Source organism: Hypanus sabinus, chromosome 28 (assembly GCF_030144855.1).
Source record: "Hypanus sabinus isolate sHypSab1 chromosome 28, sHypSab1.hap1, whole genome shotgun sequence".
NCBI classification, from domain to species: domain Eukaryota; kingdom Metazoa; phylum Chordata; class Chondrichthyes; order Myliobatiformes; family Dasyatidae; genus Hypanus; species Hypanus sabinus.
Window position 1 is genome coordinate 45,162,274 of NC_082733.1, and position 20,158 is coordinate 45,182,431.

General features: G+C 49.2%; 1 protein-coding gene across 1 annotated transcript; it reads left to right on the forward strand.

Annotated features, from left to right (window-relative positions):
• Positions 1–6: 6 nt before the first annotated feature.
• Positions 7–17,926, forward strand: bloc1s6 (biogenesis of lysosomal organelles complex-1, subunit 6, pallidin). The gene is made up of 5 exons (XM_059953107.1): positions 7–302; positions 5,160–5,304; positions 6,959–7,046; positions 12,139–12,225; positions 16,132–17,926. Exons 1-5 carry the CDS (start codon positions 248–250, stop codon positions 16,249–16,251), a joined length of 495 nt encoding a protein of 164 aa, XP_059809090.1. The 5' UTR covers positions 7–247; the 3' UTR covers positions 16,252–17,926.
• The last annotated feature ends 2,232 nt before the right edge of the window (positions 17,927–20,158 follow it).

Genomic DNA, 20,158 nt, shown 5'->3' on the forward strand with positions numbered 1-20,158 from the left:
GGCTGGGGGTGGACCGAGGCCTGAAGCGCTGCCTCGGACATTCCTGGAGCAGCGGCCAGAAGACAGTCCGACCTCTCCTCCACACTGCAGAGTTGGCGGCGGCCGGGTAACCGGGGAGAGGGTCGGGCCGGGAGCATGAGAAGCGGAGCCGAGCTGGGCCTCCCCCGTCCCCACTTACCGCCCTGACCTTTCCCCATTAACCCCACAGGAGGCGGCGAGTGTGAGGCCCGGCGCCAACCACCATACCATGGAGCCAGGGCACTGGGCACAGGGCGCCGCTGATGGGCTCACAGCCCCCGCAGGTACGAGGGTGCGGCACCCCCGACGCCGGGGGAGGGACCGGGAGGTGGGTAGCAATTCAACGGCTGAAACTGGGGTATCCCCGAGAAAAGGGGCTGATCCCGACTGGTCTCGGGTGGGGGGGGGGGGGGTAGGAGGCACCGTCAGTGGAGTTGGTGGTGGGGTCCGGTATAGATCAGTGTGGTGGTAAGGATGAAGATCCCTGAGGTGGGGTGGGTCTGGTTGGGATCGGTGTGATGGTCAGGGTGAAGATCGGTGTGGTGGTCAGGGTGACAATCGGTGTGTGGTGGTCAGGGTGACAATCGGTGTGTGGTGGTCAGGGTGACGATTGGTGTGGTGGTGGTCAGGGTGACGATCGGTGTGGTGGTCAGGATGAAGATCGGTGTGGTGGTTGGGGTGACGATCGGTGTGGTGGTCAGGGTGAAGTTCGGTGTGGTGGTCAGGGTGAAGATCGGTGTGTGGTGGTCAGGGTGAAGATCGGTGTGTGGTGGTCGGGGTGACGATCGGTGTGGTGGTCGGGGTGACGATTGGTGTGGTGGTCAGGATGAAGATCGGTGTGGTGGTCGGGGTGACGATTGGTGTGGTGGTCGGGGTGAAGATCGGTGTGGTGGTCAGGGTGAAGATCGGTGTGTGGTGGTCAGGGTGACGATCGGTGTGTGGTGGTCGGGGTGACGATCGGTGTGGTGGTCGGGATGAAGATCGGTGTGGTGGTCGGGGTGACGATTGGTGTGGTGGTCGGGGTGAAGATCGGTGTGGTGGTCGGGGTGATGATCGGTGTGGTGGTCGGGGTGACGATTGGTGTGGTGGTCGGGGTGAAGATCGGTGTGGTGGTCGGGGTGATGATCGGTGTGGTGGTCGGGGTGACGATCGGTGTGGTGGTCAGGGTGACGATCGGTGTGGTGATCAGGGTGACGATCGGTGTGGTGATCGGGGTGAAGTTTAGTGTGTGGTGGTCGGGGTGACGATCGGTGTGGTCAGGGTGACGATCAGTGTGGTGGTCTAGTTGAGATCAGTGTGGTGGTCAGGATGAAGATCCGTGAGGTGGGGTGGGTCTGGTTGGGATTGGTGTGGTGGTCGGGGTGAAGATCGGTGTGGTGGTCAGGGTGACGATCGGTGTGGTCAGGGTGAAGATCGGTGTGGTGATCATGGTGAAGTTTGGTGTGTGGTGGTCAGGGTGACGATCAGTGTGTGGTGGTCAGGGTGAGATCCATGAGTGATAGGCACTTGTCATCCGTGAGAAGGGGTAGGGGTCGGGGTGAGGGTCCACTGGAGGTGTGGCGGTCAGGGAGAGGTTCATGGGGGGGTGACGGTCAGGGTGAGATCCGTGGGGGGTGGGGCCATCAGAGTGATATCCATGGGGGGGGGGAGGTCAGATTGAGATCCACAGGGGTGGGGGAACATTAGGGTGAGATCCATGGGGTGGGGTGGGTCAGTGTGAGATCCACAGGGGCAGGGTGGGGAGGTCAGGGTGAGATCCATGAGGGCATAGGGTAGTCAAGGTGAGATACATGGGGGGCATTTAGAGTGAGATCCATGGGGAGTGCAGGCCCAGGTGAGAGCCGTGAGTTAATGAAGGAGTTTAATCTCATTAATGTGAGGTGATGTATTTTACAAGTACATGACTAATCATAATGTGATTTGGAAGACAGAGGCGGTGCTGGCCTCTGTTAATTGGGGCAGCGAGGTTATACTCCACACCTATATAGGTGAGGCCTCACCTGGAGTAATATGTGCAGTTCCGCTTAGCACACGACAGGACATGTTTGATAATTCTGGAGAGCGTGCAGAGAGGTTTCACCTGGGATAGAACAAGAAGCAGAATCTGTATTGGGTTCTCAGCACTCTCTTCTATGATGTGAATTTGTCGTTTTGGATAGATGTGAAGTAACTAGATATTAGAAAATTAATATATAGTGCAAAATACTAGGAAGTGTCAATGCAGCATTCAGAAATCTGATGGCAGCAGGAAGAATCTGATCCCTGAATTGCTGAGTGTGGATCTTCTGACATTTCGTTAACGAGGAGAGACTGGAGGGCTACATCAGTTGGAGCCAAGGGTGTTGAGGGGAAGGATGATAGAGGTATATGATTATGAGAAGTTAATATAATTTTGTTTGAATGCAGAAAACAATCAAGGCAGATGTAATGTTGGCATTCCTTTCAAGAGGATTAGAATGTAAAAGCAAGGATTTAATGTTGAGGCTTTATAAAACACTCTGAGACCTCACTTAGAGTATTGTGAGCAGTTTTGGGCCCCTTATCCAAGAAAGGATGTTCTGACATTGGAGAGGGTTCAGAGGAAGTTCTCAAAAAATATTCTAGGAATGAAAGGGCGGCCATATGAGGACCTGTACTCACTGGAATTCGGAAGAGTGAGTGGGGATCTCATTATAACCCATCGAATGTTGAAAGGCCTTGATAGAGTGGATGTGGAGAGAGTGTCTCTGGTATTGGGAGAGCCTAGAACTAGAGGGCACAGCCTCAGAGTAGAGGGACTTCCATTTAGAAACAGAGATATGAAGCAATTTCTTCAGCCAGAGATTGAGAATTTGTTGCCACAGGCGGCTATGGAGGCCAAGTCATTGGATATATTTAAGGCAGATGTTGATAGATTCTTGATTAGTCAGGGCATGAAGAGATACAGGGAGAAAGCAGGAGATTGGGACTGAGAGGGAAGTGAAGCAGCCTCAATTCTGCTCCTATATCTTTTGGTCTTGTACTTTCCCCTTCTGAATAGAACTGGAGACTGTGATTGGGATGTTTTTCAGCACAGGATTGGTGGCCGCTTGGAAAACACTCCAGAGGGAGTGGTGGAAGCTGAGTCACTGATGGCAATAAAGTGATTCAATGAACACTTGTATCTCTTAGGCACAAATCACAGGTTTTGAGGGGGTAACCAAGACAGGTGATGTAGACAGTGAGGTACATGGACCTTACTAAAGTTTTTGACATGGGGCATGGTGGGCTGCTGTAGGACTGTAAGGCAAAATGGATTTGAGGTAAACTGGATTTCTGATAGGAAGGAGAGGGTAATACCGGTTGGAAGTTTCTGATTGGAAGTGTGTAACAAGTGGTGCACTGCAGGGATTAAATCTGGGGTCTTTGTTATTGACGTAATGGATGAGAATGTATGATTGGTCAATTCGTAGATGATGCAGATATTGGTGGAGTGATAGACAGTGAAGCTTTTCCTGGAGTGCTGTTGGACGTAGATCATCTGAAAGGTTGGGTGGGGCAGTTGCTGTGGGAATTTAATGCAGACAACTGTGAGGTAATGTTCTGTCAACTTTCTGAGTGAGTTGTACACTGCAAGCTTCTGTGAAGCAGGCACTGAGACACTGTTTACATTTCATACCTCTGTAGCCTCTCACCAGTTAGATCACATACATCAACTTTATTTCCCAGCCAAGTTAGACATATTTTCCCAGAATCCACTTCATTGGTAAGATCTTTGCCCACACAATCTCCTGTCTAACCCAATTGGAATTGGTTTATTATTGTCGCATGTACTGAGATATAGTAAAAAGCTTGTCTTGCAAACTGTTCATACAGATCAGATCATTACACAGTGCACTAAGATAGAACAAGGTAAATCAATAACAGAATGCAGAATAATGTGTAACAGCTACAGGGAAAATGTAGTGCAGGTAGACAATAAGATGCAAGGTTTAATGAGATAGATTATAGATTGTGAGGTCAAAAGTCCATTTTATTGTTCAAGGGAATCATTTGATAGTCTTACAACAGCAGATAGAGACTGTCCTTGAGTCTTCCGGCTTCTGCCCAATGGGAGGGGGAGTTGGGGGAGAGGAAAGAAGGGTGTGGGTGGGTGGCTGGCTGTTTCACTGAGGCAGTACAAAGTGTAGGCAGAGTCCGTGAAGGGGAGGTCAGTTTCTGTGAACTGCTGACTAATAAGCACAAACTCTCTGCAGTTTCTAAACAAGAGAAAATCTGCAGATGCTGAAAATCCGAGCAACACACACAAAATGCTGGAGGAACTCAGCAGGTCAGGCAGCATCTATGGAAAAGAGTACAGTCGACATTTCGGGCTGAGACCCTTCAGCAGGATTGGAGAAAAAAAAAGATGAGTAGATTTAAAAGGAGGGGGGTGAGAAATACAAGGTGATAGGTGTTCATCGATTTCTCAAAGTTATGTTTTTGCCCCTCTCCCTCCTCTCCTTCACCAGCCCCATCCCCTTTTTTTCCCTCTCTCACCTTATCTCCTTGCCTGCCCATTGCCTCCCTCTGGTGCTCTTCCTCTCTTTTCTTTCTCCCATGGCCGTCTGTCCTGTCCTGTTAGATTCCCCCTTCTCCAGCCCTGTATCTCTTTCATCAATCAACTTCCCAGCTCTTTACTTCATCCCTCCCCCCTCCCGGTTTCACCTATCATCTCTCCCCTTCCCTCACCTTTTAAATCTACTCATCTTTTTTTCTCCAGTCCCGATGAAGAGTCTTGGCCCAAAACATCAATAGCACTCTTTTCCACGGATGCTGTCTGGCCTGCTGAGTTCCTCCAGCACTTTGTGTGTGTTTCTCTGCAGTTCTTGTTGCTTCACCTAGCTGAAAGCATCCAGACAGGATCCTTTCAAAGGTGCATTGAAAACAAATTGGTAAGAGTTGACAGGGTACTTTCCCACCTCTTTGTGCTTTCAGCAGGTTTACCAGCCAAGCCTTCAGTAATCCAGCTCTCCTAACCATGAAGCTGTGTAGGCATGTGGCAGCTGAACACATTACATGTGTTAACCCAAAGTTGAGAATACATTGTCATTTGAAACATGACAGAGTTTCTGTGGACGATCAGAGTGTTGCTTACTGTAGTGTGGGTAACAGTCGTGCATGTGCTCCTTCCTGTTTCTCAGGTGTCACTAAAAGCGACCTGGAGTACGAGGGCTCGGGCGAACTGATGTGTGTGAATCAGGAGACTGTGGAGAAGCTGACGGAAGGGTTAATATCTCACTATCTTCCAGATCTGAAGCAACTGAAAAATGCCCTCCAGGAACTGACGTACGTCTGTGAATGTATTCACTCTTGGCCATCGATTGTTTCATTGGTTGCTAGGTCTAAGGGAAATGGGGAGCATTGATACCCACAAAGAGTGGCAACGCAGGGAGACAGAGGTGTATACGAGGCATACAGCAAACATACTTTCACCATTTGGGGTGTTGACCATAAAAGGTCCAGAGGAACTTCACGAGAATGCTTCTGGGAATGAAAGAGTTAATGTATGATGAGTGTGTGGGTGATGACTCTGGGCCTATACTCTCTGGAGCTTAGAAGAATGGGGGGTGGAGGCGGAATATCATTGAATCCTATCATATATTGAAAGGCCTAGGTAGAATAAATGTGGAGAGAATGTTTCCTATGGTGGGGGAGTCTAGAACCAGAGGACACAGCCTCAGAATAGAGGGACGTCCATTTAGAACAGAGATGAGGAGGAATTTCTTTAGCCTGAGGGTGGTGAATCTGTGGAATTCATTGCCACAGGTGGCTGTGGAGGCCAGATCATTGAGTATATTTAAATGGAGGTTGATAGTCTGGGTGTCAAAGGTTATGAAAGAAGGCAAGAGAATTGGGTTGAGAGGGATAATAAATCAGTCTAATGGAATGGTGGAGCAGATTCGATGGGCTGAATGGCCCAATTCTGCTCTTATGTCTAATAGTCTTATAGACTTAAAGGTTGGGATGTCATGTTGCAGCTGTATAAAACGACCGGAGTATTGTGTGCAGTGTCAGGTGTGGGTGGGGGGATAGGTTTGCTTTAATTGCGAACCACAAACAAAATGCTGGAGGAACTCAGCAGGTCTGGCAGCATCTATGGAAAAGAGTGCATTTGACGTTTTGGGCCAAGACCATTCATCAAGACTGGAAAGGTTGGGGGGGAGGGGTAGAAGCCAGAATAAGGTGGTAGGGGTAGTGGGGTCAGAGTACACGCTAGAAGGTGATTGGTGAGACCAGGTAAGGGGAAAGGTGGGTGGTAGGGTCAGGGGGTCGAGTACACGCTAGAAGGTGATTGGTGAGACCAGGTAAGGGGGAAGGTGGGTGGTAGGGGCAGGGGGTCGAGTACACGCTAGAAGGTGATTGGTGAGACCAGGTAAGGGGGAAGGTGGGTGGTAGGGGCAGGGGGTCGAGTACACGCTAGAAGGTGATTGGTGAGACCAGGTAAGGGGGAAGGTGGGTGGTAGGGGCAGGGGGTCGAGTACACGCTAGAAGGTGATTGGTGAGACCAGGTAAGGGGGAAGGTGGGTGGTAGGGGCAGGGGGTCGAGTACACGCTAGAAGGTGATTGGTGAGACCAGGTGAGGGGGAAGGTGGGTAGTAGGGGCAGGGGGTCGAGTACATACTAGTAGCTGATAGGTGAGACCAGGTGAGGGGGAAGTGGGGGAGGGAGGAATTAAGTGAGAATCTATTGTGTTTATGATGTGCTTTGGTATGGGGTGATTGTGAACGACCTGCCTCGTAGCTGAGCCGAGACTCTTCATTAAGACTGGAAAGGCAGGGTGGGGGGGGGGGTGGTTTAAAAGCCAGAATAAGGTGGTAGTAGGTTGACAATCTGTCCTTTGTGTATTCCAGCCCCAGGCTTCTCGCTGGGAGTCAGTGCATGGTGTCTGAAAAGGGGCTGAGAGCAGTGTCCTTAAACTTGTTTGTATTTCACATTTTAGACAAAATCAAGTGGTTCTGTTGGACACTCTGGAGCAGCAGATCGCCAAATTCCGCGAGTGCCATCTGGTGCTGGATATCAACGCTCTTGTGAGTACAATGTGGAACAGAAGTGGTCAGGCAACAGAGAGAAATGGTTTCAGGGTCCGATTCTCTCCACAAGGAGGCCTTCTGCTCTGCCAGCTCATTGGAAAAACTCTCCACTTGCCTACAATTTACCCAGAACAGAGCCAGAGCTCAAGAGAACAATTACATAGATAGCAGCAGGGGTAACCGGGATCTCTGTGTACATTTGTAGCTGCACCAACCCATGTCTCTGTGGTTCCCTAGAGCAAAATTACTCACTGAGTACTGGGGTGGGACACGCAGGAATCACGGGAGGAAAGCTAATAATGTTAAAGGTTACAGGGGGGATTTGGAATAAAATGTGCTTGGATAAATAAATGCCAGGTCAGGCCCACAGCAGGATGGGAAATGTGACTTATGCAACTTTTGATAATTAGTACATAGATCCTGTTTCAGGATTCTAGTTTGTTAAAGTCATTTCAAGTACGCAAGTGTGGAGGAGAATGAAATTAAGGATCCAGTGCTTGCCCAGCATACACAATGAATAAACTCTTCTCGGGCTGCTAGCTGGGTACAGATATCGATTTTAACTCATGTTTCCGAGAAACTCTGCCGTCTTCATCAGGGATGATACCTGGGCATGTCTAGTCCAGTGGTATTTAAAACACAATAAATAGAAATACTTAAGATAACAAATCCATAGATTGACTGTATGTCCATAAAGTGATGCAATGCACAGGAGTGTCTGTACGTAAGGGACTGATGGGAAATGATAAAGTAGTGGTGGTTGGGGGTGTGGAGGGGTGGGTTGGTGGCTGGAGGTTTTGTTCAACCTTGCTGCTTGGGGAGACACAGAGCAAACACAATCGCTGGAGGAATGTTGGGCAGCATCTGTGGTAGCAAAGGAGTACATGATAGTTCAGTCCAGGAGCCAGCAAAGGGCTTAGAACTGGTCCATTGCCACAGTGGGAACGAGGTGTCATTGACTGGACTGGTCCCAGGAGGGTGGATTTACAGTGTGAGGAAAGGCTTGAGTAGACCAGGCTTGTGTTTCCTAGTGTTTGGTGGAATTGGGAGTGATCTCAGAGCTCAGTGAAGCTTAAAGTTGACAGTGCAGGGTAAGTTGGATGTAGGGAGGATGCCTGTCTGCCTAATGAGCCCAGAACCAGGGGCTCACAGTCTTTGAAAAACAGGTGAGTCAGGTTCAACTGAGATAAGGAGAAACTTCTTGCCTTGGAAGGTGGTGAATCTAGAATTATCCACCAGAGCATCTGTCTTCATTGGCCTTCAGAAATCAAAGTATTGAGTACAGGAGTTGGGATATGTGTTGAAGCTGTAAAAGACGTTAGTGAAGCCTAATTAGCGTATTGTGTGTAATTCAGGTGACCTAACCACAGGAAAAATATCAATAAGGTTGAAACAGTGCAGAGAGAATTTAGAATGATGTGGCCAGGACTGTGTTACAGCGGTCGGAAGCCTGTGAAGATGTAGTTCACTCAGGTTCGCCGATTAAGTAGAAAAGGCAGCGATTCATGGCAGTTTGGAGCCTTGAGCAACATCCAATCTTGCCAATAGATTGGCAAGAACAAATTAAACTAAGGCTGGGACAGAGTTAGAGGGAGATTTTGAGGCTTCAACAAGGAGAGGCTTCTGTCAGAGAAGACAAACAAGTAGGTAGAGTTCTCCCCACAGTTCTTCCTTCTTTATATTGTTACGAATTCCCATAACTGGATCACTTACCAGCAAAGATAGAGAGGTCCGTTGAAGTCTGATGGTACTATTTTTAAGAGTATTTATTGATAAAGGGCACAAAAATAAGATTAATGCAAACATACAGATAACATATGTTGTCAATACTAAATTTAAGCGTGGGCATAATAATAACCAATAAGAAATAGCTCTATCGTTGTCTAGGGGTTACTGTATTGTCCGATGGAAAGATAACAGTCACTATCAGTTCGTCCAAGCTGCAGCGTTGTTGGGTTTAAAAGTGATGCGGTTTAAACTTGCCCCAGGTCTTTTAAGATGCCGATCTGTTGAGTCAGGGGAGCGGGTTTCCCCGTTGTTAGCTAAAAGCTGTTTTCCCATGGTTCCAGCCACGGAATCGAACGCATGTGGCTTCCTTCAGATGACTTCCTGCTGTTACGTGGTCGCTTAACATTTCTTCTGGTGCGTCTGAAGGGGTTGTTCCCCAGACCCTCTTTTATACTTCCTCACGGGGTCTCAGATGTCAATCAGGTTGGGATGATGCAATCCCTCAACCAGCCCACTCTGGTCATCCCCTGAGGGGCTTCAATGAAGAGTACAGTACTCAATGCACAACTTGGTCTTCCGGAGACAATGGCCATGTCCCATAGCTTTACATCGCCGGGGAAACAAGGCATTTTGCACGTCCCATTCTCCTTTCCCGGGCCCCTTGACCCAACCCAACGAAGACCTTGCAATTCTCACAAAGGAGGGGGCTACGGACGTAACAATATCTGCTCAGTTGGACTGTAGAGATGCCCAGCAGGAGAGTTGAATGCTCCAGTGATTGGAGATTTCTTGTGGGATGTTGGAAGGCAGGGAGACCTCCAGTATCTCTGAACACTACAACTGCAAGAAGTGCATCCAGCTGCAGCTTCTAACAGTCTGCATTAAGGAGCCAGAACTGGAACTGGATGAGCAGGTAATTTGGGAGGCTGAGGGAGTGATAGATAGGACATATAGAGAGGTAGTTACACCCAAGGTGCAGGACACAGGACACTGGTGACAGGAAGGGGAAAGGGGTTAGGGAGCCAGTGCAGAGTACCTCTGTGGCCAACCCCCTCAACAATGGGTATAACACTTTGGATACTGTCTGGGGAAATAACCTAACAGAGGAAAGTCACAGTGTCCAGTCTCTGGCATTGAGTCTGAGTGACTCAGATGGCAGGGGTGAGAACAGTATGCTCCGGTGATTGGGGATTTGTTAGTTGGGGAACGGACAGGAGGTTCTGTGGGTGAGAATGAGATTCCTGAATGGTATGTTGCTTCCCAGGTGCCAGGGTCCGGCATATCTCGGATCAAGTCCTCGGCATTCTTAAGTGGGAGGGTGAACAGCTAGAGGTCGTGGTCCGTGTAGGTACCAATGACATGGGTGGGACGAGTGATGAGGTTCTGCATAGGGAGTTCAGAGTTAGGTGCTAAATTAAAGGGTGGGACCTCAAGGGTTGTGACCCCAGGATTGCTACCCATCCCACATGCTAGTGAGGCCAGAACTAGGAAGATTATACAGTTTAATATGTAGCTAAGGAGTTGGTGTAGGAGGGAGGGCATAAGATTTTTGGATCATCACCCAGGGAAGGTGGAACCTCTACAGAAAAGATGGTTTGCACCTGAACTGGAAGGGGACTAATATAAGATAGAGGAGCAAAATTAGACCACTGACCCATTGAGCCTGCTCTGCCATTTCATCACGGCTGATCCATTTTTCAGCCCCAGTCTCCTGCCTTCTACCCGTATCCCTTCGTGCCCTGACCAGTCGAGAATCTATCTACCTCTGTCTTAAATGTACATAACTTGCCCTACACAGCTGCCTGCAGCAAAGAATTCCACAGATTCACCACTCTCCAGCTAAAGAAATTCCTCCTCAACTCTGTTCTAAAAGGACACCCTCTCCACATCCACTCTATCAAGGCCTTCTAATATTCAATAGGTTTCAGTTAGGTCATCCCTCATTTCTGAATTCTAGTGAATACTGGCCCAGAACTATCAAACACTACTGGGGGAACTAAACCAGGGAGAGAACAAGGAGGAGTGACTAACCGGGCAAAGGGGCAAGGTTAGCAGGAGGTTTACTGTTGTCAACCTGTTCTGTTACAGTTGTTTTTGAATGGACTCACTAGTGGAATCATGGAGTACTACTGCACAGAAAAAGGCCAATCGGCCCATCTGGTACATGCTGAACTATTCTATCCAGTGCCATCTGGTCCATAGCGCTCCACACACCTCACAGGGACAATCCTGTGCAGCCCACAATGCGTTGTGCATTCAGGGAGGCTCTTCTACACACCACCACGTTAGCACGAGGTTAGTTGAGTTCCTGTCACCTTGACCCAGCCTGGCTATTCTCCTCTGAGGTGCTTATGGAGTATACCACACCATGCAGCACGAGCAGACCTTCCCACTAGGATACTGGACTAGAATATAAAAGCAGGAATGGAATGTGGAGACTAGCGATGAAGCCATTTGTTGTGGATAAAATCGTACAATGTTAGAATCCCTGTTTAAAAAGTTCCTTTCCAAATCTGCATTTGAAAAACTATTATGGTCTGATGAAGTGATTTCCCCACCCTGACCAACAGTAGAATTTCCTGGTCCTTCTAGACCAGGCAGAGGCAGATTTAAACCTGGCTTTGCTGGGAAGGTGTGGAGGTTGGATTTGACAGTTGGTGAATAGTTGTTTTGGAAAGTTAAAGACAAAGTGTGTTGTGAGAAAGCATCTGTATCTTTTTAAATTTTTGTACATGTTTGTTTTCATTTGTCTATTTGTAAATATTTTTTCATCACAACTTTTGGTTAGTTTTTGGACATTTTTCATCCAGCACTAAGTGAAACTCCTTGCGGAAACGTACTGTTGCAGCTTCTCATCTGGTGACCATCGTAGGGCACGCTGACCCACACCTGATAGAGAGGTGTGGCTGAATGGCAGAGCAGAACAGTCTCACACTCTCAATCTCTCTCTCTCACACACACACACGAGTCTCAGCTCAAGATTTGATGGAAGATTTTCGAGGGATTTTTTTTCTCAGTGTGGTGCTACCTTTGCAAGTAGGAGTTCATTTACCACTTCTCCTCACCTCCTCTGGTGTCCCTCCTTCCCTTTCTCCTCTCTTATCAGATTCCTTCCTCAGCCTTTTACCATTTTCACCTGTCACCTTCTAGCTTGTCCTCCTTCCCCTCACCCCCCACCACCTTATTCTGACATCTTCCCCCTTCTTTTTCAGTCCTGATGAAGGGTCTCAGCCCGAAACATTGACTCTTTGTTCATTTCCATAGATGCTGCCTTACCTGCTGAGTTACCCCAGCATTTTGTGTGTGTTGCTCTGGATTTCCAGAATCGGCAGTCTCTTTGTGTTCATTTATTTTCCTGTAGTTTACAGAGGCCAAATGTTACCATGATAAACTGGTGAACATTCGGAGGGAAATGGTCACGTTGCATGAAAGGACGACAAGGCTGAAGGTATGGAACCCCACGGCTCATCCTGAATGAAGTTTCTGGGCATGTTACTATCAACCCTCTCCACTTTGACTGCATTGTCTATCCTTTAGCACTGCAGCACAAAAACACATAGGCCCTTCAGTCCCATTGTTTCATGCCAACCCAAGGTGCTCATCTACACTATTCCAATTTGCCTATTCTTGGCCCATAGCTCACCTTTCCACCTCATGTATCTGACCACTTATCTTCTAAAAGTCGTTACTGAAGCTACCTCAACCAGGTCCTCGGATTTTTGGATTTTAGACCAGAGTGGTGGAGGGAGGGGCTTTAGGACTCCTTGTTCATCTGGGATAACTCCATGCATGGAGTTCTGTGGGATGGCTGTAGACTTTCCAGGCCTTGTTTTATTTTTCATTACAGTATGTTACCGGCCCCTGCCATCACGTGCTGATGGTGGTGCGTTTTCCATTTGTCACACGCCCAAAGTGCCAGCTGATCAGGGAGACCTGATCCTCGTGGCCCGCCATTGAACGTCCAACAGTTTGTGAACCAGCACAGTTGTCCTGTGGTGGCACTGTCCTGTTGTGCGGTGTTGGCAAGTGAATTGGGGGCTTTAAATGGTGGTAAACTGAAATGATGGAAGTGGGAATGCAGTCCAGCAATCAGTAAATCTAGGATCAAATGGGAACGGTCAAGGAATGATAGATCCAGTTGACTTTACTGTCTGAATTCCTGTTATCACTGTGGGTGCTTTCCTTTAGCCAAAGGCAGGCAATGTTCTCAGCTCCAGAAATGGGATGAATTTTGGCTGTTGTCATTCATTGACTATCATCACAGTTATTCTTAGCTTCTCCTTTATCATATCATTTATCAATGGCTTTGTATCAGCCCCATCCCTGTGGTTGCCAAAGACCCCATGAACCTGCTGTGCCCACCGGTCCTCACGCTGTGGTCTTTAATTTGAGGTTTGGAGTTTTCTGCTGTTCCTGAAATCTGCCTTCTGTGAAAGTCCATCTCTGTCCTGTGGGGACCAGAGTCCTGTATCTGTAGGGAACGTGGGGACTGTTGTGCTGGATCTCCAGGAGACATGGGGACTGGATTTCTGGGGGAATATGGGGAACAGTGTTCTGGATCTCAGGGGAATGTAGGGAACGATGTTCAGGATCTCGGGAGAATGTGGAGACTGGTGTCCTGGATCTCTAAGAGACATGGGGACTGGTGTTCTGGGTCTTGGGGGAACGTGGGGACTGGTTCTGGGGGAATGTGGGGAACAGTGTTTTGGGGGAATGTGGGGATTGGTGTTCTGGGTCTCGGGGGAATGTGGGAACTGGGGTTCTGGGTCTCGGGAATGTGGGGAACAGTGTTCTGGGTCTCTGTGGGAATGTGGGGACTGATGTTCTGGGTCTCTGGGGAATGTGGGGACTGATGTTCTGGGTCTCTGGGGAATGGTGTTCTGGGTCGGGGGAATGTGGGGAACGGTGTTCTGGTTCAGGGGAATGTGGGGAATGGAGTTCTGGGTCTGGGGGAATGTGGGGACATGTTCTGGGTCTCTGGGGAACGTGGGGACATGTTTTGGGTCTCTGGGAAATGTGGGGAATGTTGTTCTGGGTCGGGGGAATGTGGGGAACAGTGTTCTGGGTCTCTGGGGAATGTGAGGATCGGTGTTCTGGGTCTCGGGGAATGTGGGGACTGATGTTCTGGGTCTCTGGGGAACGTGGGGACATGTTTTGGGTCTCTGGGAAATGTGGGGAATGGTGTTCTGGGTCGGGGGAATGTGGGGAACGGTGTTCTGGGTCTCTGGGGAATGTGGGGATCGGTGTTCTGGGTCTCTGGGGAATGTGGGGATCGGTGTTCTGGGTCTCGGGGAATGTGGGGAACGGTGTTCTGGGTCTTGGGGAATGTGGGGAACGGTGTTCTGGGTCTCTGGGGAATGTGGGGAACGGTGTGCTGGGTCTCGGGAATGTGGGGATCGATGTTCTGGGTCTCTGGGAGAATGTGGGGACTGATGTTCTGGGTCTCTGGGGAATGTGGGGACTGATGTTCTGGGTCGGGGGAATGTGGGGAATGGAGTTCTGGGTCTCTGGGGGAATGTGGGGACTGATGTTCTGGGTCTCTGGGGAATGTAGGGACATGTTTTGGGTCTCTGGGAAATGGTGTTCTGGGTCGGGGGAATATGGGGAACAGTGTTCTGGGTCGGGGGAATGTGGGGAACAGTGTTCTGGGTCTCAGGGGAATGTGGGGACTGATGTTCTGGGTCTCTGGGGAATGTGGGGAACGGTGTTCTGGGTCTCGGGAATGTGGGGACTGATGTTCTGGGTCTCTGGGGAATGTGGGGACTGATGTTCTGGGTCTCTGGGGAATGTGGGGAATGGTGTTCTGGTTCGGGGGAATGTGGGGAATGGAGTTCTGGGTCTCTGGGGGAATGTGGGGAACGGTGTTCTGGGTCTCTGGGGAATGTGGGGAACGGTGTGCTGGGTATCGGGAATGTGGGGACTGATGTTCTGGGTCTCTGGGGAACGTGGGGACATGTTTTGGGTCTCTGGGAAATGTGGGGAATGGTGTTCTGGGTCGGGGGAATGTGGGGAACGGTGTTCTGGGTCTCTGGGGAATGTGGGGATCGGTGTTCTGGGTCTCGGGGAATGTGGGGAACGGTGTTCTGGGTCTTGGGGAATGTGGGGAACGGTGTTCTGGGTCTCTGGGGAATGTGGGGAACGGTGTTCTGGGTCTCAGGGGAATGTGGGGACTGATGTTCTGGGTCTCTGGGGAATGTGGGGACTGATGTTCTGGGTCTCTGGGGAATGTGGGGAACGGTGTTCTGGTTCGGGGGAATGTGGGGAATGGAGTTCTGGGTCTCTGGGGGAATGTGGGGAACGGTGTTCTGGGTCTCTGGGGAATGTGGGGAACGGTGTGCTGGGTATCGGGAATGTGGGGACTGATGTTCTGGGTCTCTGGGGAACATGGGGACATGTTTTGGGTCTCTGGGAAATGTGGGGAATGGTGTTCTGGGTCGGGGGAATGTGGGGAACGGTGTTCTGGGTCTCTGGGGAATGTGGGGATCGGTGTTCTGGGTCTCGGGGAATGTGGGGAACGGTGTTCTGGGTCTTGGGGAATGTGGGGAACGGTGTTCTGGGTCTCTGGGGAATGTGGGGAACGGTGTGCTGGGTCTCGGGAATGTGGGGATCGATGTTCTGGGTCTCTGGGGGAATGTGGGGAACGGTGTTCTGGGTCTTGGGGAATGTGGGGAACGGTGTTCTGGGTCTCTGGGGAATGTGGGGAACGGTGTGCTGGGTCTCGGGAATGTGGGGATCGATGTTCTGGGTCTCTGGGGGAATGTGGGGACTGATGTTCTGGGTCTCTGGGGAATGTGGGGACTGATGTTCTGGGTCGGGGGAATGTGGGGAACGGTGTTCTGGGTCGGGGGAATGTGGGGAATGGAGTTCTGGGTCTCTGGGGGAATGTAGGGACTGATGTTCTGGGTCTCTGGGGAACGTGGGGACATGTTTTGGGTCTCTGGGAAATGTGGGGAATGGTGTTCTGGGTTGGGGGAATGTGGGGTACAGTGTTCTGGGTCTCTGGGGAATGTGGGGAACGGTGTTCTGGGTCAGGGGAATGTGGGGATCGGTGTTCTGGGTCTCTGGGGGAATGTGGGGATCGATGTTCTGGGTCTCGGGGGGGAATGTGGGGATCGGTGTTCTGGGTCAGGGGGAATGTGGGGACTGATGTTCTGGGTCTCGGGGGGAATGTGGGGACTGGTATTCTGGGTCTCGGGGGGAATGTGGGGATCAGTGTTCTGGGTCTTGGGAATGTGGGGATCGGTGTTCTGGGTCTCTGGGGGAATGTGGGGACTGGTATTCTGGGTCTCGGGGAATTTGGGGAATGGTGTTCTAGGTCTATAGGTAACATGCTTATACGTTTCTCTGTTTGCAGAGAAGAGCTTTAAAACTTCAGCAGCAGAGACAGAAGGAAGTGCTGGAAAACGAGCAGCAACGGGAGAAGGAGTTGGAACGAGAGCGGCAACTGATTGCTAAGCCTGCGAAGCTCTCGTAGGCACCAGGGGCTGTGGCTTTGACAGCAAACACCAGCAGACTGGAGGTTCAGTGTATTTGGAGGACGTCCTGTCGCACAATGTTTCAGAGCACGGACTTATGAATACTAACCTTCAGTTTGTCTGCTGTGAACAACTCAAAATACCAACCGTAGGAATCCAAAATGCACTTTTGATGAAGGGGAGATTTTCAGTGGGGCCTCTGGGTGATGTGTGGTCCAACATTATACACAATGCCCAGTGCCAGGTACAATGTTGGACCATGCATTGTAGCAGTAACGTCGTGCCCTGGCACTGCATGGCTTTCATTGTCCTCAAACAACATTGGTTCCGGGTTCTTCTGCCCCTTGGAACAATGGTTAATCAGGCAGCGATGGTCTAGACCACTGTGATCACTCCCTTGAGTGAGGTCTCTGAAGAAGCAGGTCATCTCATTTCTCTGTGGCCTGGACGGGTGTCTGGGGTCCAGGGAAGTCAGACTGGATGTCACAACCGAGGCTGTTGCGTTATCTTCAGGTTTATGGATGATGCCCACACTCAGAATAGTTACTAAACTGTGAGCAAGTCACGGGTTTGGTTTGGGACTGATGCCCTGACGTGGAACAGTTTGGAATTTAGACATGATGGGTTGCAGCACAAGTTTGTCAGGAGAAGTGAATGTAGAGATCCCACTCTGAGTTGGCAGCTGGGAATGTGCTCTTCATTGTCCTCTCTGCTCACACTTGCTTACATCCTCAGCTCAGGGTTTCATTACAGTCACTGATGACAGACTGATGGGTAGGTTTGCTTTCAGAATCACTTTAATGCCATTCCTAAAGTTTTTTAAACTCAATTCCACCACAGGCATGTCTGCCTCAGCCTCTGCTCTGGACTGAAGTGTGACTGTAATATTGGTGATAGGCTCATTTACTGTCACTAAACCCTGATCACACACCATTCCATCAGGGCTTGCTTCTCCAGTCCAGCACCTGTGCCTCACCAGAGGTCAGTCAGACTGTTGCCTAGAGAGTTACTGAAAGAGAGAAACATTTAAACGATGTTTACTGCCTTCCCGATTGTGGCTGCAAGGCTGGAATTTCTCCTCTATGTAATGGGCTCATTCTGTAAGCCAAGTTAAACTCAGTGGGTGGGGGAGTTCTTCTTTTGCTTCTTAAGCCCCATCCTTGGCCACCAACAGCACTTGCCAGAGTCCTTGGTCCTAAGCCAGTAGAAGGTTGATGGGCCTTGTGGCTTCCACTTTCACCCATGACTTCTTGGTGAAGATTCGTCTGACCCAGGAATGAGCTTCTGTTGGCGTTGGCTCTGGATCTTTACAGGATGCCCAAGCCTGGCTTGGAACCATTGATGGCGGAGTTGGGTGTGGAGGTTAATCGGTGCAAATCATCTGGGAACTAACAAACCACCCCAAAACAAAATTAAAAGTTTCACTTGGCTTTTTTGACTATACTTACTTGAAATAAAATGTAAGATGTTAGAAATAAAGATAAAGAATTAAAGATCAGCTTTATTTGTCACATGTACACAGAAACATACAGTAAAATGTGTCGTTTGCATCAATGACCAACACAGTCCGAGGATGCGCTGGGGTGGTGGGGGGGAGGCAGCCCATGTGTAACCATGTGTCTGATGCAGTAAAGTTTAATGTAAATTTATTATTAAAGTACATATATGTCACCATATATGATTCATTTTCTTGCGGGCATTCTCAGCTAATACCATGGAATCAATGAAAAACTACACACAACAACAGACAAGCAACCAATGTGCCTACCCACAACTCATTTGCCATAACCCGTACATCTTTGGACTGTGGGAGGAAACTAGAGCACCTGGCGGAAACCCGTGCAGTCACGAGCAGACAGCAACGGGAAGTGAACCGCAATTCCTGGTACTGTAAGTCGTTACTCTAAACGTTATGCTACCATGATGAAATGTTCCACGTGTGGGGCAAGAAGAGTGTCTTGTCATCAGCCTCCACAGTTGCTGCCTGACCAGACGTGTTTCCCATACACAGTATTTTACATAGGATCACACGTGTTTGAAGGCTGAGGCACCTGTGGTCTGAATCCTCATGAGCCCGTAGGTGACCTGATAGCCTTCACTGAAAGAAGCCCTAAGTGACTGCTCTGCTCTGCCCTGTCCTGTACCCTGCACTCCTCCCCACCTGCTGCTCGGACGCTCTCTGATTGCACAGAGCCAAGTCGGGCACTGGGCTGACCCAGCATGGCACCCATTGGGGTTGAGTCACTGGCATGGTTTGTGGTGGGGTATTGGATGCTGCAGGGTGCTGGCTTGTGTTTGGTGGGCACATTTGTGGGTGGGGCAAATGTTTCTACCAACAGGGGAAGGGGTAAAAGCAAGTTACTGGCACCTTAAAACCAGTCACTTGGGCAGAAGATACTCATCGGCCATGGTTAACAGCTCATCTAGGAGAAGAAAATCTCTGATTTCAAACCTCCACTACATCATGATCATGGGGAAGGCTTTGGGAATAAACCCCCAGGGTAAAAGTCTAGAACTGGAGTCCCCAAGGCAGTCCTACATTGAGTTCAACATTGATTGGCAACTTTGCATTGCCTCTGCTGCCAAACTATTGGTGTCTGCCATTCATCAGCTGTTTGGTAAGGGGGGACTTGCTACATGGGCAACAGCTTGCTCTCCGTATCATACTGCCCTAGACAGCTGGGACACAACATCCATGGTCAGCCCTACTAATGGGTATCAAGATCCCATCCAACCCTGGGGACTAATCCACCATAGACCCAACACCCCCTGATCTCTACATGTCCTGGATTATTAGTTTACTCCAGATCTCCTTTCACCATGTCCTTCTCCTGGGTGAATACAATCTGATCTACTCATAGGCCTTCCCCTCGATCCAACTACACAGTCCTTCCTTTATCTTTGAGAGGTCCTGCTCCGCCACTTGCCTATCCTCTTTTTAATGTTCAAACGTTTTAGGCACATATATTTAGCTAGGGTGCAAAAGACTTTTGCACAGTACTGTTGTAATTTTATGTATTGCACTGAACTGCTGCTGCAAAATAAAATCTAATTTCATGATGTCTGAGTGATGACAAACCTGATTCTGATCTGGGTCTCCATTGTGAACAGAGAGTGGGAAGGGGGCAGGAAGAGGGGAATCATGGTTGGGAAAATGGGAACGGAGAGGGGAGGGAGTGGGAGGCACCAGTGAGACATTTTGTAATGATCAGTAAACCAATTGTTTGGGATCAAATTACCTTGCCTGGTGTCTCAGGACTGGGTGTGTCTACACCCACACCACTCCTCTGCCACCTGTCCCACTCCACCCTCGCCATTCCCAACATCCTTTGCTTCCGCCAGATTTATAAACTCTCTCTCCGCTCCATGTTGACAAATACAGTTCTGTGCAAAAATCTTCGGCACCCTAGCTAGATATAACTGTATAATGTATACTTACTTTGGTAATACATCTATTTCGAACTTTGAAATCTCTCTCATTTTCCAAGGTTCCATTTCCTCCCTTCCTCTTTTCCGGAACTTTCCAGTTATGAAATCTGATCGGGTGCACTTGCTCAATTACTTCTGCTCCTGATTAACACTTGCCTGATGATATTGCAAAGTAACACACAGAAAATGGAACAGATTTCCTTGTGTTTGATGTTGTCATGTGACTTCATCTGATTGTGTGCTTCCCAACCGAGCTCTGGACATTCAAGGTTTAAAGTAAACTTATTACTGAAGAACACATCTCACACCCCGTACAGTCCCTGAGACACAAGAAACGCAATAGAATCAACGAAAAACCACACCCAACTACAAAAACAATCAATGTGCAAAAAAATTAAACTGCAAATACAAAAAAGAAATAATAAATATACTAAATTAGCAATAAATATTGATAACCTGAGATAGAGTCCTTGAAAG